Below are 22,588 nucleotides of genomic sequence, written 5' to 3'. Positions count from 1 at the left end.
CCCTGTCTCTGGAAGATGCCGGCATTTCTCACATTAATGGGATTTTTGGCACATGTCTCAGTGGTCCGTCCTACTGAGTCCTCAGTTTGCAAGGTTTTTATCTTCTAGACCAAACCAAGATGGCATAGCCATATGTGTGTGACTATACCTGAGGGATGAGGAAGCAGAGGAAGTTAGACTGGGATGGAGAAAAAGCCCTTACGAAAACATGGGCCTTCTAGTAGCAAAGGGAGCATAAGAGGAAAAAAGCAGGATGCTGTTTGGGGATCTTTGTGGGGGAGGGGAGGAGGGTTGTGTAAATGTGGATCTTTTTTCCTATTTGAAATAGTCTAGCAATGGAAGAAGTTCGGGTTTGCTGTGCTCTGCTAGAAAGAGGGCTTGGATGCAGCTGTTTCAGGATGCCTTTATCTGCTTCACAGCAGAGACTCCTGTGACACTGGCAGGAACAGAAACACGGACTGAACCAATATGGGATCTTATTAATTTGAGAGGTATTAAAAAGTGCTGGGTTGATATTGCTGGACACTTGAACGCCCTGTCCAGAAAATGTGTCTGGCATGCCCCTTGCTGCCCTATTGATGTGCCTCAGTGGGCAACCTGTCTTTTAGAGCTGAAGATGTTTGAATCCACAGCTCATCTCTGAGGTAGCATGCCGCTGCCCCAGTGGTTCTCAACCAGGGGGATGTGTACCCCTGGGGTGCACAGAGGTCTTCCAGGGGATACATCCATTCATCAAACCATTGCCCTAGTTTTACAACCGGCTACATAAAAAGCATGGGTTAGGTCAGTACAAAATAAAATTTTGTGCCGACAATGACTTGTTTATACTGCTCTATATACCATCCACTGAAATAGAATATGATGTTTGTATTCCAATTAATTTATTTTATGATTAAATGGCAAAAATGAGAAAATAAGCAAAGTTTCAGTAACTGTGTACTGTAATACTTTTGTATTTTTACATCTGACTTTGTAAGCAAGTAGTTTTTTTAGAGAGGTGAAACTTGGAAGCGTGCAAGACAAACCCGATTCCTGAAAAGAGCACAGCAGCCTGGAAAGATTGAGCGCCACTGGGCAGGGTGTCGTGCATGTGGGGATACTGGTATACTGGGAACTGAAGTGACCTTACAAAACTGATTTCACATAGGCCACCACAACAACCATCAAATGTACTGAACAGCTTTATTTTACAAACCCTTCTAGAATTAGAGTTAAACAAGTCTCAGGAGACCCTGGTGACCTGACTGTCAAATGATTTCTGGAGCTTCAGGAGGTAGCCGAGTTAGTCTGTTACAGGAAAAAAAACAACAAATGGTCTGGTAGCACTTTAGAGACTAACAAAACATGTAGATGGTATCATGAGCTTTCGTGGGCACAGCCCACTTCTTCAGATGACTGGAGTTATCTGAATGATTTCTGGGACTTCTGGGGGATTTCCCCTTATACTTTCCTGGTTCTGATTCTTTTCATCTGTTGTATTCTCTCCAAACCCTAGCTTCCCTGATTTTGGGGGGAGGGAGGAGGAGCTATGATATTCACTGAATATTTATTTTAAAAAGGCAGCAGGGGCTGGATTTCAACCATATCCACAGATAAAAATGAGGCTAAAAGAGAAAAACAACCGAGAGAGAGAAAAAACCAGTACATTTCATGCAGTGCAAGATCTGTCTCCCCACTGTATTAAATGTTATAGAGACGAGAATATTGCGGTGATCAGGATATCACGAATATTTATTGTGTTTTAACATGAACGTTATGTAGAAAAGTGCATGAGCTATATTACATCTGGTCATCAAAATACCTTTGCTCTGATCTGAGAGGAAAGCTGATGAACATCCAAGGTCTTCAACCAATTCCTGTTCCCTTTAAAATGAGTTACCCATAGATGTGGATTAGGTTAGCATAGAAAGGGTTAATCAAAAGAAAAGGACTTCCACAGAAAATGAGATTTAAGCACAAACTGCAACCATGTTCATTTGTAGTACAATATTTTCACACTTTTAAATCAAAAGCCCTACCCTTTTGCAATTTAATAGGGGCGAAACCATCAGAAAACTAATAGTTTTCAATAGAAATTACCCTAAAAACTGGTAGAATTTAACGGATTAACTGTTTTCCCTATAGGTATTTTGGACCATCCTACAGTATTTAATAGGGATATAATGCCGCAGAGCAATCCAAAAAACCTATAGGAAATTTGATTTTTCACTTTAATTTAGAGATCTCTTCCAGAAGGGATATTTTAGGTAGGGTTGCCATGTGTACAGTTTTGAACCGGACAGTTCGGTATTTGAGCTTTCTGTCCGGGAAACAAATTGAGAAAATACCAGACATATAAATGTCCAGTATTTTCTAATTAAGTAAGTTTTATTATTATCATGAGTATCCGTACGTAGTTGCGTACTGCCTGACTGGTAGACATGCTCATACTGCGTGAACATGTCTACCAGTCAGGCGGTACGCAACTACACAGTAGAGAGGAGTGGGGGGGAAGGGGGAGCAGGGCCAGATGGAATCCCCGGGGCTGGACTCGCCTGTGCTCCCCGTGAGTGGGACGGGCAGGACCCCGAGATTTGCGTGCGCCTGGGCCAGCCCAGCTTTCTGCCAGCCAGTTCTCCCCGCTCTCTCCTGGCCAGCCCAGCTCCCCCTGACCCTCTTCCGGCCAGCCCTGCTTCCCCTCTGCTCTTCCCCTCTGGCCAGCCCCACTCTCCCCAACCCCTCCCAGCCAGCCCTGCTTCCTGCTGGCTTGTTCCCCCTCACCCAATTGCCCCCAGCCAGCCCCACTCCTCCCAACCCCCCTCCCCGCCAGCCGGTTCCTTCTCCCAATCTCCCCCAGTCAGCCCCACTCCCCTTGACCTTCTCCCAGCCAGTTCCCCCCCAGCCAGCCCCACTCCCCCGCAGTTCTCTCCTGGCCAGCCCTGCTTCCCGCCCACCATTTTCCTCCCCCTCCCCCCATCTTCCCTGGCCAGCCCCGCTCCCCACAACCGGCCCCGCTTACCTCCCACCCCACTCCCCATCTGAGATCAAGTGTGTCCGGTATTTTTTTGAAATCTGGTAACCCTAATTTTAGGATGAGATTTCAAATCCTCCTATTCAAATGAGTCTTGAAAATTCATTCTTCTTGCTTCCTTCGGTTTAGATTTTGGTAGAGTAATATTTTGAGCCCAAAATGATGCAACAGGCAACTTCATAACGAGATGCCCCCAGTCCCAAAGACTGCACTGTCCTGATTTGACATGCCATTAGAAGTCAGAGTCATAGACAGGTAGGAAAGCGTCAGGAGAAATGTGTCAAAACAAGAGCAGTCACTCACTCTGCTTACTGTGAGAGTTCCATTCTTACTCTTTAAAAAAGGCCTGGAACTGGAGTTAGCACTCACCCTGCTGGCATTGATCAGCTCCATCACATAAAAGTGCATTTCTTCTTTATAAGGCATGAATAAGTGAATCAAGTAAAGTGCGTTTTAGGTGGAGAAGGAACTTGAAATTCAGTCACGTGGTAACACACGAGGAAAATGCTCACGCATTCCTGGCTAGCATTCAAACCCCTTTCCTTCTTTTCTCTTTGTTGGTTAATGAAAATAAAACAAACCTCAGGCAAGATTTGCATGTCACCTTGTACCCATGGTTTGTCCTTGGGAGGCTCCTTAGCTCTTATTTTCTCCCTCCCTATCAGAAATGGAATTGTAGCTCCCTTTCATACTCCATGCTAGAGCTGGTAGAACTTTATCTCGAGGTCTCAGAACAGGTCTGCCTTTCTAGCTCCTGTCATAAGATGATGCTATATTGCGCTGAATATGGTGCCTCCTGACGACATGCTTATGTTACCCAATCATGGAACAGTAAGAGACTGAGCACCCTCAGGGTCTTCCTGAAATGTGCTCAGGGAGCAGACTTCAGAGACTTGTGTGACTTCCATGGCTCTTGAATGTTTTCAGATCATACCTAGTCCTTAACGGAAGGGTGGGCAGGGAGCTCCTCCAGCTCCTATCAGGTAATTGGTTAACCATTTATATTCCTAGAATGCAGCCAGCAGCATCCTTTCAGTACTGTATGGAGGGAAAGGACGGGAACTCCTTCCATCCACAGTGGAGCAGGAGTGAATGACCTGGCCCATGTCTTCATCGAGCCCATCCCTCCCCACCACTGCGGCTGTGTGGAAAGGCAGTTAACACCGCAAGGCAGCTGCTGGACACCAATATAACTCAAGAACAACAAGAAGTCCTGTGGCACCTTATACACTAAGGGTATGTCTACACTACCTCCCAATTTCGAACTAGGGAGGCTAATGTAGGCATTCAAAGTTCCAAATCAAGCCCGGGATTTAAATATCCTGCGATTGATTTGCATCTTCCCAGACGGTTGCCATTTTTGAAATTTACAAGTCTGGACTAAGTCTGCCCGCATCTACAAGGAGGTTTAACAGGTAGTTCGATGTAGGGGCTTTAATTTGAAATACCGGGTCCCTGCCATGTGTAGACACGGGCAGTTAGTCCGGACTTGTAAATTTCAAAAAATGGCGACTGGAGGGGAAGATGCAAATCAAGCGTGGGATACTTAAATCCCGGGCTTGATTTGCAACTTCAAATGCCTACATTAGCCTCCCTAGTTCGAACTAGGGGGCTAGTGTAGACATACCCTAACAGATTTATTGGCGCATAAGCTTTCGTGGGCAAAGACCCACTTCGTCAGATGCATGTAGTAGAAATTCCAGAGGCAGGCATAAGAAAAGAGTACCAATCAAGAGTAAGGCTAGAGATAACGAGGTCAATTCAGTCAGGGAGGATGAGGCCCACTTCTAGCAGCTGATGTGGAGGCGTGAACACCAAGAGAGGAGAAACTGCTTTTGTAGTTGGTTAGCCATTCACAGTCTTTGTTTAATCCTAAACTGATGAATTGTAGCTCTGCAGTTTCTCTCTGAAGTCTGTTCTTAAAGTTTTTTTGTTTCAGGATGGCTCCTTTTAAATCTGCTACTGTGTGTCCAGGGAGACTGAAGTGTTCTCCTACAGGTTTTTGTGTATTGCCATTCCTGATTTGTGTCCGTTTATTCTTTTACGTAGGGACTGTCCAGTTTGGCCAATGTATATGGCAGAGGGGCACTGCTGGCACATGGTAGCGTATATGACATTGGTAACCACAGGACCTCTCGTTCTTGCAGATTCAGACTAACATGGCTACTCCCTGATACTTGTCAACATAACCCAGCCACCTCCTATACCCCAGGTGCAGCATGGGCATGAAGGAGACAAGTCCTAAGGACGAACTGAGCACCACAGCCCAGGGAACCTGACTGCAGAGGCTCCAGCAGTCCTGCTGCCTGGCCAGGGCAGTGGCTTAGAAGGAGAAGGTACCCAAAAGATAAAGCAGCCCTACATTCCCCAGAGCAGGACCTGGCGGGGGGGGGGGGGGGGGTGAGCAGCTACCCAGAGGGCTGCGGTGGAGCCTATAGGGTCGGGATATGAACAGGTTGGAAAACAGCTTTCCTCCCCATGCCAGAGCTTAGCAGGGCTGGGTGTGCAAAGGGGTGAAGCAGGGAGAGGAGAGCGAAAGCCCTTTACAACAGGAGCATGTCAAGGGCTGACAGATGGGCAGCAGAAGTAACATGCAGCCAGCTGCTGCCTGGCACCCCTCTGCACACACCAGCCTCTGCAGCTTGCAGCGCACAGTCGGCGCCCACCAGAAATTGAACAGGGGCAGGGATGTGCTGGCTGAGAGCTCGCACCCGGCGGGGGCTGTGCTGACAGGCCAGCGGAGAGCAGCCAACCCAGCAGCGGCAACTCAACATCAGACTTGTGCACCCACCTCCATCTTTGGCCACTGACACCCACTCACCACTGATGACCAAGCAGACAGCTGGCACCCGGGGATCCAGACTACAGCAGGACTTGCTGGTACTGACTAGGGACAGGTGGAAAGCAAGGGACAATTTGCCTGTTTTTAAGAAAAAGTTAGGACATCTGCAGTAGGGCCTAAATCCAGGACTGTCCCATTAAAAATGAGATGTTAGATCACTAAACCTGACTTTCCCATCCAACTGAGCCCTGTCACTTCTGTGCTAGACTTTAGGATCTACCAAAACCTGCTTTACGGTACGCGTTCCAATGGTGTGAGGAAGTCACAGAATCATCAAGGTGCTTGAAAGCAACAGCAGACAACCCATTTCCTCCCTTTCCCCCTCTCCTTTCAACGGGGAAAGGTTAGCTAGATGTATTGGGTACATTGCCCCAAGGGAGAAAAGCATCTCTTTGAAATGCTGGTTTGTTTAAAAAACACACAACCCATTTCTGCTGATGTCAGTGTGGTCATTTTAAAGGCCTGGCACAGATTCCAAAATAAGTCAGTAACAAAAACTCGGCTGTGACTTTGCGTCTCAGCAGTTGAAGACTTGGGTGTAACACACACGCACACACTGCCCTGACCATTTCGGCTGACACCTCGTTATTCCCATGTGCCACGTCATTGATTTTAAAGGCAGATGGGCCTGTTATGATAATCTAGTCTGACCTCTTGGCTAGCACAGGCCAGAGAATTTCACCCAGGGATTCCTGAAATCAATCCTATCACTTCTGGTTGAGCTGCAGCCAGTTCAATGGCGCAGCACGCTCAGCAGACCTCTGTGCACAGGAAGCGCTGCCGAACGTGCACCACTGTGTCACTGTGTTTATTCAGGGAGTCTTCCCTAGCAGAGAGTTCTGGACACCATTATCCAAATGTAGTAACCAGTCATTCACTCAGTCACCATGTCCAAGTTGGAACTATACGCACCACGCAACAATACCACAGCCATTGCAAGATGGCTCCTGCAGGAAGGATACCCGCTACCGCTTCTCCGTACTTCCATGCACCAGTTCCCTCTGGACTCTAGACTCAGGAAGTCATTATCATTTCTCTCTCATGCCTCCAATGCAAAAATGTGGGAAGGTGAAAAAACAACCCCCCCTCTTCCATTGACACTCCCCACAACCATCCAAACAATATCTTTGGAACCTTTGTATATGTTTCGGTTTACCTGCCTATCACAGCTTTCTTCATGTAATGAGTGTAATACACAAGTACTATCTGTTTTCATATGGCATCCAGCATGCAACAAGTAGCAGCCTGAGCATCTGTATCAAAGGCAGCAACACAGAGGTTGGGGGGAGCAGGCGGGAGCTGGTGCTTGCAGGGAGCCAGCTTTTAAGCCGGCTCCCCACAAACACCAGCTCCCAGAAGCTTCCCCCCACTTCATTGCTGTTCTGAGCCAGTGCATGCGGGGAGCCGGCCCACCCCCGCTCCCCGACACATGTAAACATGTAACTACTGAAAATTTCAGTGATTAGAAGTTTACTAAAACATGCTTTTTAACATCCCTAGTTGAGATACGTTTATATGGCAGTTTCTAAATTGTAATTCAACCATAATGGCATGCTGTTCTAACTTCTGTGGGTTAAAGAGAAAACAACAGTCCCCAATACTGTTTGCACCAACAAATAAAAGCTTTATTAAGCAGATTTTTTCTTCTGGAAACTGTAGTGCCATCTGGTGATATTTTAGGAAAATGCAATGCAATATTTGCATCAATATATGTTCATCCTACGTGTAACAAGAATATATTACATGGCTTAACAAAGGTGTTGGATTAACATCAACCTGTTTTTAAATGCTATATTTGGAAGATTTTAAATCTGCAAGTCCAAAAACCTTTCATCAAGAGTCTAAAAAGAATTGGCTTAGCAACTCATAGTTATGAAGGCGTATCTTCATGAATTTTTGCAATGTTGGAAGTCCCACAGACTGGGAAAAGATAATTATGTTCCAGTATTTAATAAGGTAAATGAGGTGACCTGGATAACTACAGTCAAGTTAACTTGACATCAGTCTTTGCTAAATGTAGTCAAAAGCTGACAAGCGATGCAATTAGTAATATATTAAGGGATATCAGTATAATTAATGCAAATCAACCTGATTTTAACAAAAACAGGTCTTGTAATATCATCAAAATGATATCCACTTTGACAAGTTTGACTGGCAAAGGCAGCTGTATTAACAATAGTATATTTAGATTTCTGTAAGACACTTGACTCAATTTTTCACAATGATTAAAATGTAGATAATACAAATAAAATGAAAGTGGCACATATTAAATAGATTAAAACATTACTAATACCTTATAAAGAAACAGCAAGTAGTGAATCATCAACCAAGGAAGCATTCCTAGTAGGGTCTCAAACTAATCAATTCTTGTCCAAACCCTAGTCAATATCTTTATCAATAACCTGGAAGAAATTTGGAAATGACACAATAGTACAATGGTAAATTAAATGGACAGGTCTGCTCCACAAGACAATCAGGGTTAATTTGTACAACATGCATTTTAATACAGATAAAACGCAAGGTCATGTAGGTACCGCGAATGTAGAAAACCGCTGTGGCCAACTATACTGAAATTAAGCACCCACAAGAATTTGAAGGGTCATGGTGGATAACCAACAGGACATGAGCTCCCAATGTGATGCACTGATAAAGAATAAATATGATCCTTTGATATTTAAACAGGACATTATCACGTGGAAGTAGAGAGGTGCTATTATTAACGCATACAGCATTAGACAGACCACTACTACCTCCAGTTCTGCTGTACACACTTCTAAAAGGAAGCTGAGAAACTGGAAAGGATTCAAAAAATGATCAAAATAAAATTAAGGCACTGGAAAAAAAAAATCTGCCTTGCACTGAGTGAGAGAGAGACTAAGAAATGCAATCTGTTGCATTTTTATCCAACAGAAGGTTAAGGATGATGTGATCTGTAGTACAGGTTGTACCTCGCTAAACCAAGACTCTGTCCAGAAACATCCACAGTTAGGCAGGACCATGGATGTTCCTGGACCAGAGAGTCGAGAGGCTGGGAGGCCGGTGGTGGGCAGGCGGCTCAGGCAATGTGGGGAGCACGGTGCCAGAGGGCTCAGGCGGTGCAGGGAATCCTGCAGTTCGGCAGGAGGCTCTGGCAGTATAAGGAGCCCTGCGGCAGAGAGTCCTGGCATAGCCAGGAGTCCCATGGGAGGGGCTCAGGTGGTGCAGGGAGTCCCACGGCGCAGGGGGCTCAGGCGGCATGGGGAACTCCAGTGGCTTGTACAGAGCTGCTCCCGGTAGCGATGTGCTACGTAGGGAGAACTTAGGGTCCGGCCAGTAGCACACCACTACAGGGAGCAACTCTGCACGAGCCACCAGTGGTGCTGCCAGGAGCACAGAAGGGGGATCAGGCAGCGTGGGGAGTCCCGCAGTGCAGGGGGGAGTCCCCCGGCAGGGGACTCGGCCATTGCGGGGAGCTTTGGCAGGGCAGCCAGGAGCGTAGCAGGGGTTAGGCAGCTCAGGGTACCCCACGGCCTGGCTTGGAGCCCTGCAGCAGGGGGTTTAGGCAGCGCAGCTGGGAGTCCCAGGGCTGAGGGGTCCAGCCAGGGCCGACAGCACAGCTGGCTGGGGCCAGAAGCAGAGTCGGCAGGTGCCAGAGAGGCCAGTGACAGGGGACTTCCCCTGATCCGGCGAATTCCCTTGTTTGAGACCGGCCAGGTCCCAAGGGTGCCCAACCATGGAGGTCCAACCTGTACCTGCCTAGGAAGAAGACTTTTGAGGGCTCTTTAAATCTAGCAGACAACCATGGAACAAGTTCCAATAGCTGGACGCTGAAGTAATGACAGTCTAAAAATAAGGTGCAAGTTTCTAACTGCAAGGGTAAGTAATTAGTGGACTAAGACCTCACAAAGTAGTGAATTCACCATCACTTGACATTTTCAAGTCAATACTGAATGTCTCTGTACAAGGAGCGTTGCAGCTCAGGCAGACATTATGGGTGTGATTGTTGGAACCACTTGGTGAAATGGTACTGTCGGTGTTGTGCAGAAAGCCAGACTAAATGAGCAGGTTAGCCCATCTGACCATAAAAATCTATCAATTTGCCTTTCAGGCTACAGGAGTCCAAAGTATCTGACAACATGGTACACAACCTTGTACACAAAGAGTGCTTCACACCCAATTATTGTGGTTATTTGTATTACTGAAAAGCATCTATGTCTGCAGGGAAGGAGAGTAACCACTGAGAGCAATACAGGTTGAACCTCTCTAGTCTGGCACCTTCAGGACCTGACCAGTGCCGAACCAGAGAATTTGCTGCATCATGGGAGGTCATTATTGTCTACCAGCATTACCAATTCTTCCACTGCTTACTGGGCTATCAGAAGACACTGAAGGGTAAATTAGAGCTAAATAACAGCACAGAACACTGAGAGCCAGGACTGGTGGTTGTAAACAAACTTTATGGGACCGTGGGAAACTTGCCCACACCCATGATAAGTGGACATCCGACTAACGAAAATCATGCCAGACCATGGATGTTGCCAGACCAAAGTGCTGTACTAGAGAACTTCAACCTGTATTGTACAACGCTATGTGTCAAGTCTAGAAATACGGAATATCAACTAAAACAGCATGGGACATTTATGTAGACAAACAGTACTGTAATCACCCAACATAAATCTCTTCCTGGCTAAATTCTGTTGTTACTTTCATCACGCAACTTCAGTTTTTAAATCTCATATCAAACGTTAACCTGCTGCTGCTGCTGTGTCCTCCTCAACAATTAATTCTGGAACGTATTCAGAGAGTTAGATGCTAAATGAGTGACCCAGATGCCAGTTCCTGCAATGGGATTCCTTGGAGATCACTCATCTAAACCAGGACTACTGTCCAGCCCCACTTAACATGTGAATTCTAATGGAGTTTACTACACAAGGAGTTAGTCATGCTCTACAATGCAAATATCACAACTAGTAGAGCCACAGTGATGCCACGGAGGCCATAGGTGGGCTAAGACCAGTCAAAGAAAGTCATCACAAAAGGGAGAATGTTTCTATATTATGCACCACTGAAAGGAGTGATTCTAACAGAATTCTAGCAATCCCATGATGGGGCAGTGATTACACTCACTGGAATCTATGGCAGTAGGGTCCAGACAGCTATTTGGGGTCTGATGCTCCACTACACACATCTCCCCAGTCTCCAACAGGCAAAAAGGGAGAGTGGAATCGGGATTAAATCCCAGGTGTTTTGATTTCAACACTGCCCCTGATATTGACCATTTAACAGCTGAGAGTTGTAGAGATGGATAAACTGAAAGAGAGATGGAGAGGTTTTCCCATCTTCAGAAAGTACTTAGTGTTGTTCATCTGAAGAGCTCCATGTGTATGCAAGACATTATCAGAACATGAAATGGAGCATTTCTTCGTGATTGCATAGGCATAACTTCTATTGAGCGAACCAGATGATTCAGTAATAGCATATACCACATCATTTACAGAATGAAATTAAAACTACAAGTCGCACATGTAGCTGCTACCCAATTTCTGAATAATAAAAAAAACAGCAAGCAAATGATCTGGTAGCACTTTATAGACTAACAAAACATGTAGATGGTATCATGAGCTTTTGTGGGCACAGCCCACGTCTTCAGATGCATTAAAGAGACTAATCATTACCTCCACATGCCTATTACTTCACCAAAGTGGTCAGTTAAATTCTCTCAAACCATGCTTAATAAATAAAACCCGACAGGTAGCTCTCCAAATAACATATTGGGGTTTTTCTCTCTTTTCTGTCCCTCACCCTCTTTTGTGGAGACACAAGAAATGACAAATTAAAAAAAGACCCAGATGATCCTCAACAAGAAATGCAATAATTAGTCTCTAAGGACAAAATTGGAAATTGTTCTTCTGAAATGGAAAAAGCACAAATCAAAATACCAGGCCCCCTTACAGAAACTGCACAATATTGTTTTTGTTTAAGAGCCAAGTTATGGACTTTTGAAACTCGTTGATCATGAACCAGCAGGCATTATTTTAAATCAACCAGTTTTATTAAATGAGCCAGAAATGAAAGAGGCAGGGCTAATTAACAACATTCCTTGATGAATTACCTAGTGGTGTGTGGTAAATCTCTGTACGTTTTTGTCTTTATCCCCAAATTTATCCCTTACTTATTTCCCAAGAGGTTAAAGGACATGGGGCTAATTAAGGCACCAATCAAATGACAGACAGAATCATTCAAGGTAAGGTTGAGCGTTTGTGGGGAGGGGTTAAAAAACACTTTTAGGCTTTTGCATCTCTGCCTGGTACTTCTTAATCTAATTTTTTTTTATACTACTGCTAGGAAGGGGGAGGAAAAAACTAATCTTGTCACGGTCAGGCAGGTTGAAATTGCCATGCAGTGCTGGGCAAAAAGCTACATATTTGAAATTCAGCCAGTAAGAAATTCCTTAAGCCGCTCTTGAATGGCAGGAATGTCTTCAGCTTGTCAGTTTCAATTTATTCCCTCTACAGGTTCAGGTTTAAGAAATTAATGCTTCCAAACCAGCTATGTAACTGAAGCAAATACATCAAATTTGTGAGGCTGCATAGGTTCTAAAAGTACTTGAGTCAGTCCTAAATTTCACATTTTAAAAAGCAATCTCATGTTAAAGTTCTTACAATCTGGCAGCCCTTTTGAAAGCTACTGTCCCATTGCCAAGTTAACTAAGCCACCAATATCCTGAGGTCTATATTTTTTGTGTGTTCTTGGCTCCATCTTTAGCAACATTTAACTGATCACCAGCCCTTGTCTGCAGACTGTATTCTGAAGTAAGCAAAAGTCACACGCGCCAATCCCAGAGTTTGGTTCCACCACCTGGCATAGGAAATAATGGAGCACATCAGAGATGTCCATTTCATCTTCACTTGTGATGAGCCAAGGTACTCATGTTTGCCAAAGAGAACGAGAAAAGGCAAGGACTGGTAGTAAAATGTTTGGGACCTAAATTTTATGAACTAGCTTGTAAGTATGGGCTCAGCACTACTAAAAGCTAGGTACCCATTTTCTTGTAAGTATTTGGATGCCTATTTTAAACACCAACATTTGAAAGCCGATTTATTTAAATATGGCTGGTTTAAAAACCACATAGTAATTTAAGAGCCATCATTCATCATAAGCAGCAGACAGTGGGCAAAATCTTATTCTTGTGGGTCTAACCCACAGCAAAGAGGAACAGTGCTGGTGATAGGGGAATTGGCCTCACCATGTTGCCAGTCAGAGGCAAAGAATGCATAAGTTGTAAGATGGCTTGGGGAAAGGGGAATGTGCCGTGTTGAGCATCTGATCACTGCTCCATGAAGGAGCAAGCAACCTGCATGTGCACCCACATGTCCAGCCATCACTTCAGGCTGGTTAGGACATAGAAGCAGTTAGAGCTTAAGCAAGATTCTAGCCTGATACTTCCTTGGCTAGCACATGGGCAATAGGAACAGGGAAGCAAAGCTTCTTGTACTCCATTTCTCTCACTTCACCAGCATGAAACAAGGCAGGAGTTTGCCATATAAGGCTAGGAGATGGTCTACCGCAAATCCCTGAATACACTGTCTAGTACCACAGCACTGAAAAATCTACTGGCCAAATGACCACCAGCTCCGTTTAGTCTTAAAACAGAAGCATGTAAATTCAGCTAGCTAGTATATTTTTATATCAACTATATATTTAATATCCAATATATATTTGAGTTTGTCTGTCTGTTCAAGAACTCCCAAACAGCAAGAGCTAGGACCATCACATTCAATAAACAACTTCTCCTTATCATAACAAAGCAAGGTAAGGGTTTAGCTGTGCAGGAAAATGTGATTGCTTCTCATAAAACCATACAGAAAAGGGAAGTTTCAGTCCCCTCTCCTTCCCTAACAAGTGGTTGGGAGGCTCAGGGCTGGGGAAGTGCTGGATTGGCAGAGTGGAGCATCCCCAGCCAGCAGGTGAAAGGAGCTGCCCCAGCCCTGAGCCTGCCAACCATGTTAGGGAAGGAGAAGGGACTGAAGCTTCCGCACTCCCCCTTCCATCCATACAGAAACATTTTTGTCAGTTCCCCTTTGCCAGGGAGTGAGGAGAACGTGCACAGTTTGCTGCATTCCTCACTCTGGCTGGGGAGCATGGGGGCAGCCAAACCTGGACCTTCCACAGCCAGGGTACATGCCCCCTTCTCCCAGCTGTGCCTGCTTCTAGAGAGTGGCATGGGCAGGTACTTCTCATCTGGCCCCAAGCTGCCGCAGTAGAGGGCTGGGATAGTCCTCTCTCCCTGGAGCAGCCTGCAGACTGCACCCACCCCAGAAGAACGATTCAAATGAAGCATGGACATTTTCATTTTCTTGTCCAAAAAGAATTTAAATACCTGAGCAATGCGAGGTAAATCTTCTAGTAATACAATATTAAATAACGACGCGCGCACACAATTGTGGCTGACTGTATTTAAATGCACTAGTCCCTGCTAGGCTTGTCTAGATATTAAATCTTTCCTTTTTCAGTTGAAACTCTGGCATTGAGCTCTGTTCCCAAAATGCTCTACTTTGCTGAGCTGTGGCTAGAAATTATTTGGTAGATACACTGCACTGTTGAAATAGCTCTCATTGTATTGAGCACAAATACAAATGAATTGGTTCCAGCCCGTAAAAATTTGGATTAAAAAAAGAAAGAAGGGAAGGTGAAAAGTACATAGCAAGAAACATTTAATCCAACCGTCTAATAAGGCCCTTTTAAAGCAACGAGCAACTTACTGGAGTTTATCAATGGACTCAGCCAGGGAACATACAATTCAAGGGGACATTAAGGTGTACAAAGTTTCTTGCAACTTGGATTCCTTTGCAAAGAGACACCTGCAGGATGCAAGTCTCAAGCCTTGTTTCTTTTCATTGGTTGGCACAGGATTTTCCCCCCACTACTTAAGCTTTAACTCCCTTTTTTGTTGCACTGGAGCAGAAAAAAAGTGTTTCAGTGACACCCTCCTTGCTAGTCTTCTCCTTGTTCAATAGGCACATTCTATTCCTTGGACATACCAGCATCCTTACTGTCCTCACATTCTCTTCCCTCCTCCCGTGCTTGTTATTCTGTGGCTCACACCACCACATTAGGGATGTTAAAATTAGATTAATCAACTAGTCGATAGAATTTCCATCAACTATTCAATTAGTTGACAAGGGAGCTTCCACTCTGAAATGTAGCAAGAGTCTGTTGCTACATTTCAAAGGCAGAAGTGCCACATGGCGTTCTGCCTTTGAAAATGTACAAGAGACCCAGAAGGAGCTCTTGTGCATTTCAAAGATTGAAATGCCACATGGAGCCCAGGGCCAGCAGGGGATTCTCAGTGGGGACTCTTGTACATTTCAGATGTGGAAGGCCACTGCTGCATCACTGTACCCATGTCTCTGCCTCCTCCCACGGAGCTGTAGCTGGCGGTAAATCGGCTTTTAAGCCGGCTCTCCCCAGCACCTCCCTCTGCTTCCCCCCTACCCCCGTTCCCTCTTTCTGATAGACGCAGCAAGGGGGGGGGGAAGTGAGTAGTCGACTAGTGTATCGACTATCTGATAAGCTTTTGCTTATCAGATAGTCGACTAATCGATTAGTTGCTTACATCCCTAAACTACATGCTGTATTATTTGTTCTACTTAGTGTTCATATTCCTGTTGCTTCTGCAACCTCATCCTGGCCTTTTATGATGGGATCCGATTTTTCTGGAAGTGCATGTTCAAATTCAGTCCAAAAGGAAACAAGCAGTGAGTGCATCTGCTATAACATGCATTAACACGCCGCATCCATCGTCAGCTCAGCCAGGGAAGTGCACTGGTCTGTTTATGCATCAGAGCTGACTGAAGGAAAGCCTTGTTGCAGTCATAGTTCGTTTCTTTAGTCACTGGGCCAGAGAAGCTTGGCAATGCTTCTACGAGCCACAGTTTCAGAGGATACTTCCAATTCTGATGTGGATGATCTCCTCTTCTACATCTATGAAATAGATACCGAGACAAACTGCACCACCCCTTTCCCAAGGTCTAATGCTTCAGACTCCATTGAGTGTGCTCAAAGCTTTCACACAGCCAGATTATTATTGGGCTCTCCCTGGAGGATGTCTCAGCATGACAACAGGTGATTGGACTGACTTAGAATTGGATTGATTACAACAGGCGTTGTGGCTGCCCAACCCAAGAATCTGGGAATAGGGGCATTTTAGCAGCATGAGCTGCTTTTGCTTCCAGATGACTAAGCAGTTCTTTGTGAGAACATGAAATCTCTCTATTCCCTGCTGGACGTTATTCTGAGATCACATATAAATTTGGAACTGCAAGGTTGTACTGAGTAGATCCAGTGAATCCTCAGCATGAGTTTACTATAATTTAGCATCAGATTACACACTTATGCGACAAGTGATGGGAATTATCATGCAACCTTTAATCGCCTCATCTGCTTTTTGCCCATTAAACCATTTCTCCCCAGATTTATCCTAACACATTAACCCCTACAGAAGCACCAATCATACTGCCAATGATTTATTTTCTCCTTTTTTCTTTCTCAATACCACCCAAAAGTGGAGTTTTCCTCTAAGGGTGTGTCTAAACTACATGGCTCCGTCAATGGAGCCATGTAGATTAGGCTGATCAGCAGAGGGAAATGAAGCTGCGATTTAAATAATCGCGGCTTCATTTAAATTTAAATGGCTGCCACACTGAGCCGAAAAACAGCTGATAAACTGTTTTTCGGCTCAGCGCACTAGTCTGGACACTCCCGCGCCGACCTGAAAACCCTTTATCGACCTCCCCGTTATGCCTCGTAGGATGAGGTTTGCTGGAGAGGTCGATAAAGGGCTCGTCGACAGGAGGAGCGTCCAGACTGCCCCGATCTGCCGACAAACAGCTGATTGGCAAAGCGGGGCAGCCATTTAAATTTAAATGAAGCCGCGATTATTTAAATCGCAGCTTCATTTCCCTTTGCCGAACAAACAAATCTACATGGCTCCGTCGACGGAGCCATGTAGTCTAGACGTACCCTAAGTGACTCCGACTGCTCCTCCGGAATGGGGAGATTCAGTCTTGGGTTAGCAGTAGTTTTTTTCTTAAAATTGCAGTTCAAAAGAGGGGAAAATGATCCAGGTCAAGTGTATTATACACAGTCAGGGTTTCAGCAAACAGCTACTCGTGGGTAGGATTTCACTTTTGCGTTCAAGTACTGTGTATTTTGATCAATAGTGTCCACTTGCCCACATAGAATTTCTATGCTTTCTCTCTACTGCTTGACCGAGGAAGCCCAGTGCAAGCAGTCTCCAAAGCAAAGTTAAAGATTATCCTGAAGTTCTAATTCTAAGTCTTCACTGATTACATTACTTTTGGTCGAAGATACAAGCACTCAAGTATATCAGGCCACAGCTACTCGGACAGGTACTTTTATTTAAGTTAAGCCTGTAGCAGAGTCTTTACAGATAGATGTTTACACACAAGAAATAACTTTTTAGGTAGATTACACATGGATACTGTGGTAGGTGCTAAAAAGTTACTGTTCCTGTTCAGAGTTGCAAAAATCGATCTCTCCTAAGTAAACAGATCATGTGCAGGGGTGGAGAACCGTTTTTGGGTTGGGGGCTGTTGAGCCACAGAAAAATCTGTCAGGGGCCACACAAAGTGAGAAACAAAAACAAACTCCAACTGAAAAACAGAAAGATACTCCCCACATTCCCCTTACACACCAGAGCCTACAGGTACCCAGACTAGTAGATTAAGTAGGCCTCCATAGGCTCTGGAGTGGGTACAAAAATGAGGGATTCAGGGGCAGGGGGTTGTCAGGGAGTGGGCTTGGGTGTGGGGTCTGGACAGGAGGGTAGGTGCAGGAGTTGGTTGGGGTTTGGGAGGTCTGAGGGGGTGGTTGGGTGCAAGAGCGGGCTGAGGGTGGGAGAGCTGGTCAGACAATAGGGTGCAAGGGTGGAGTGAGGTTGCGTAGATCTGGGCAAGAGGGAGGGCCACAGGACTGGAGCATCATCCCATCTCCCCGATTGGGGGGGAGAGAGAGCCCCAATCCACAGGCTGGATTCGGCCCCTGGGCCGTAGGTTTCCCACTCCTGATAGTTTCTAACTGAACAGACAATGGTCTACTCTAAGTAGAGATACTATATCAAGTGCACACACAGAATTTCTCGGAAGCAGAGCATATTACTGTGGGAAAAGTAAGGGCATGTCTACACTCGGGAGTTGTTTCGAAATAACAAGGTGAGTGTCCACACTACAAAGTATTTCAAAACAATGGGCTTGTTATTTCAAAATAACTCTTACTCGTGAAGAGGAATAAGCTTATTCGGGAGTTATTATTTCAAAATAACTTAGTTTGAAATCACCTGGTAGCGTAGATATAGCCTGAGAGACATAGACAATTTCCAGACAGCTGCTTGCAACAGTTAATTCATACCACCCAATAGACGTGCTGACTGTGTATAAATGGCAAAAGACAGACAGACATGGTGTCTTAGCCAAAGAACTGATTAATTTTTAAATGCAACACAAATGCATGCAGGTATAGAAACTAAGGGGAGATGAGAGATGAGAAGGAAGGACAGCTATTTGGGAAATAATTATTGAATCCCAGTGCACATAAATAATTACGTTCCAAGTAACTAGAAGAGAAAGTAAGTCTAGACGCTACATAATAATTTACTGCAGGCAGTGTCAGGAAGGAGCATAACCAAGCAGCTGGGCATTCAGTGAGCATTCATACCTATTTGAAGTTTGCAGTGCAACTGTTCATACTAGGACACAGAATGTGTTCGGCTAGGATAGGCAACAGAGTAACCTACTGAAGCATCCGCAGTGACCAACAGTGAAAAGGGCTGGCAAGAGGATGTCAACAGGATGGCAAAGGCTAACTGGTTACCTGGAGCCACTCACTGCAAGCTGGAGCCTGAACAGCCTCTGCTGCCCACAGGGAGCTGCTGGTGAATCAGTTAAACAATTGGTTAAATGATCTAACTATTCTGGGTGGTTTTTACATCCCTAGACACCAACCCACATACTTTAGCTCTAGGCTCTGAAGAGCACAATTGGGATGTGTTTGCCACCTAGAAGTGCTGATTTGGGCCCGTCTAAAAAAGGGGAAAAGGTGGAACGTGCACCTTGCACTCAGTTGCTTGCTGGAAGGAGTTTCCTTCAGGCCACAGGGACCATAACCAAAGAGAAAAAGCTAGGCTGCATCTAGACTAGCATGATTTTGCGCAAAATCTTGCCGCCTGTCTACACTGGCCGCGAGTATTTGCGCAAGAATACTGACTTTGTAATGTACAAAATCAGTGGTTCTTGCGCAAACACTCTGACGCTCCTGCTGAGGGATAAGCCCTCTTGCGCAAGTATTCTTGCGCAAGAGGGCCAGTGTAGACAGCAACATTAATTTCTTGCTCAAGAAAGCCTGCCATCGGTGCGTTCTTGCGCAAGAGAGCATCTACACTGGCACGAATGCTTTTGCGCAAAAGCAAATCTTTTGCGCAAAGGCACATGCCAGTATAGACGCTCTCTTGCGCAAATACTTTTAACAGAAAAACTTTTCCGTTAAAAGTATTTGTGCAAAATCATGCCAGTCTAGATGCAGCCCTAGTGTCCTACCTCAGAGTAACTGCCTGAAGCAGGATGCATAAAAAGGAGGGCCCTTGGAGTGAGGTTCGTTTAAGGTATGTCCAGGCTGTGATCGGAGGTGTGACTGCTCTCTTTGATGAGGAAGAGCACACGCTCTCCTGAAGCCAAAGACAGGAGTGAACGTTCCACAAACGCCATGAAGAGAGCAATTTCCTTTTGTGCATTGCCAAACCAATCAATACACAAATCAAGAACAAGAACACCGGGACTCTTGCAAGAGGGATTTTAAGTAGCAAAGAAACTCCATTAACCCTTGAAACTGCCTGGGACCCAGTTTATTGGGATGTGGAGTCTGAAACCAGTTACGTCCAGCATACACATATGCAGCTGTACAGTGGGGAAGCTTCATTCTCAATTCCCTGACACTGAGCAAAAAAACTGAGACAAACATGCAGTAAGAAAAAAACAGCAAGCAAATGGTCTGGTAGCACTTTATAGACTAACAAAACATGTAGATGATATCATAAGCTTAAATGGGCACAGCCCACTTGTGCCCACGAAAGCTTATGATACCATCTACATGTTTTGTTAATCTATAAAGTGCTACCAGACCATTTGCTTGCTGTTTTTTTCTGTAACAGACTAACTCAGCTACCCCCTGAAGCCCCTGAACATGCAGTAAAAAGACCAAAATTTTATTACCATGCCATAGATGGAACTGGACAGAAATCATGCATTGGGAAGGGTAAGCAGCTCGTGTCAGCTATGGCATCATAGAATCAAAGGCTTCTATGATGGATCCAATTGGTGTAAAGCAATGGGCTTTACCTGCAGTTACATCAGGATAAAATCAGTTTAAGAGAGAGTAAGAATAAGAGGAGGAGTATTTTATCTAACTGGACGTTTGTGCTCAACTTTGGCATCTAGTGTCCTTGTTTAAACCATATTCTGCTGGACATGCAATGTCTGAATTACTAATAAAGACTGGGATAATGCATCCTAAATTAAAGTAAAGTAAAGTAAGTATCCCCTCATCTGCCTCACCTGATTATATTCGCTTGCATCACATTGTCATTTCTTACTCATCTCAGGCCGTAATAACACCATATTCATCTCACATATACATGCAGCCATCTGCTTGGCTTCCATCCTATCGCTTCCATCCTATATCATCCCAATAACACCCGGCTGCCAAACAACATCCTACAAAAACCAGGAGGCGGCTTCAAAGTCCCCAGATGCAGGCACTTCTGAGCTAAGGTAGAAAAAGCAAGGTCTGAAGCCAGAGATTCCTGGCTGAGAATGACCAGGACAGGGCCAGCTCCTCCACATTTAAGCCACAGGCTCATTAGCTTGAGTAACTCAATCAGCCTCTGTGATGTCATGGAAAAGAGACAGCCACTCAGGAGCTGGGATTGGGCAAAAGGGGATGGATCACTTGCTCTGTACTGTTGCCTTCAAAGCTCTGGCACTGGCCACTATCAGAAGACAGTATACGGGGGTAGATGGACCATTGGTCTGACCCAATAGGGAAGTTCTTAGGTCAAAATTAACACCTTCAATTTTGCCCAGAAGCCAGTGCAGAGCCATTCAAGTGGAATGTATCAATTCCAGAGAGGGTCTAGACCACGCACGTCAAACTGGCATTTGGCGGGCCGCCTGCGGCCCGATCAACATTTTTGCAGCCTGCCAGAACATTTTTACTAAATAATGAAGTGCATCCCACTGGCCGCTTGGAGCACGTGGCCGAGTGCCTGCTCACAGCCGGCCTGGCTGCTCTGCGCACGCACTCACGGCCGGCCGAGTGCTCTGCGCTGGGCGCTCCAGCAGGTGCTCACAGTTGGCCACTGTTCTCACGCCACCCCAGCGCCTCAGGTGGCAAAGTCGACTCTGGGATCCAGGTATTAGGTTGTGGGGGGAGGGCACTGAGAGAGCCTGGCACTGGGCGAGGAGGGAGGCATTAGGTTGGGGGGGAGGGGCTGGCTCTGAGGGAGAGGAAGAAGATATTTTGTTAATATTTTGTTATTTATTTATTCCCAAATAAATTCACAAAATGTACATTAATTTTATATCAATAAATATGTCAATTTGTTGCAATTGCATGAATAATTATATCTTTATGCAAAATCTCAAACTTACAAAATATCTGAAATTTTCACAGAAGCCTGTTCTATTGGATTAACCATGGTCTATACTTGTTTTTATTTCAACAAAGCAAGTTATGTATCATATACAAAATTTAAAAGTACCTAAATTTATATTTACATTAAAAATTATGTAAAATTAATTTAAAATTTATTTAATATGAGCAAATAATTTTACATATCAAATTATTGTATTATTATAAAATATCCCTAAAACATAATCTATAATAATGAACAACTTTCTGACTTTTTCTTTGGTGGCCCAAGGGTCGCTGCCAGGTGTCACTGGCACCTAAAATTTTTTCTTTTATTTTTTCGCTCGAAAAACCATCTGGGAACCCTAGGTGGCCCTGAAAGCTATCAGTTTTTGTTTGTGTGGCCCTCAGTAGGCTTCGAGTTTGACATGCCTGGTCTAGACTCTACAGGTGCGCTAATGACTTCAAAAGCAGAGGAGAAGCAGTCTTTTAGAACTCCTTTCATTCACAGCTAAGAGATCGGCCACCAACACAAATAGTGGTTTTTATACGAAGAAAAGGCCTAAATCCAAACTGACTGGAATAAGACACACAAGAAATGGAGATATAATTAGATTAGCTTTACATAAGAATTCATGGCAATCTTCAAGACAAGGCAGCAGTAAGCAGTGAGACTTTACCCAGGTTAGTATTTGGTATCCAATATGATTTAAAGATTTACTACATGAACGGACGAGTAGGGTTTCTTAACCTTCTCACTACATAAAGAACATAAGCAGAGGAGAACACCTTCAAGATAATCCTTTCGAAGTACAATTGCTGCAGTTTCTTCAGTGTAAGGGCCTCCAGACATAAAGGTACTGATTAATAATAATAAATTACACACAAATGAGAGCCTTAAACTTGCATGTTGCCTAGAACAAAATTATGTCACCTGGAGAACAACTCAAGGAACAAATATTCAGTCTTAACAAAATATTAAACCCCTTTTTCCTGCCCGTCTCCCAAAAAACAATAATTACCTACCTGTTGTAACTGTTGTTCTTCATGATGTG

At 44.7% G+C, this 22,588-nt stretch overlaps 1 protein-coding gene across 8 annotated transcripts in view; it reads right to left on the bottom strand.

Annotated features, from left to right (window-relative positions):
• The window catches only part of MITF (melanocyte inducing transcription factor), a 189,699-nt gene that overhangs the window by 47,957 nt on the left and 119,154 nt on the right, over positions 1–22,588 (bottom strand). Inside the window, exons 1-2 of one of the 8 annotated variants that reach the window (XM_075938582.1) lie at positions 20,459–21,481; positions 8,146–8,254 (exon numbers count right to left, since the gene is read on the bottom strand). The exons of the other annotated variants lie outside the window; for them this stretch is intronic. Of the exons in view, the coding sequence (XP_075794697.1) occupies positions 8,146–8,190 (45 nt within the window). The 5' untranslated portion in view covers positions 8,191–8,254; positions 20,459–21,481. Of the gene's footprint in view, positions 1–8,145; positions 8,255–20,458; positions 21,482–22,588 lie in introns of those variants that run through there. 8 annotated transcript variants of the gene reach the window in all.

This window comes from Pelodiscus sinensis, chromosome 11 (assembly GCF_049634645.1).
Source record: "Pelodiscus sinensis isolate JC-2024 chromosome 11, ASM4963464v1, whole genome shotgun sequence".
Classification (NCBI taxonomy): domain Eukaryota; kingdom Metazoa; phylum Chordata; order Testudines; family Trionychidae; genus Pelodiscus; species Pelodiscus sinensis.
The sequence above is the reverse complement of the archived record's forward strand: the minus strand, read 5'-3'. Positions and strand labels throughout refer to the sequence as shown.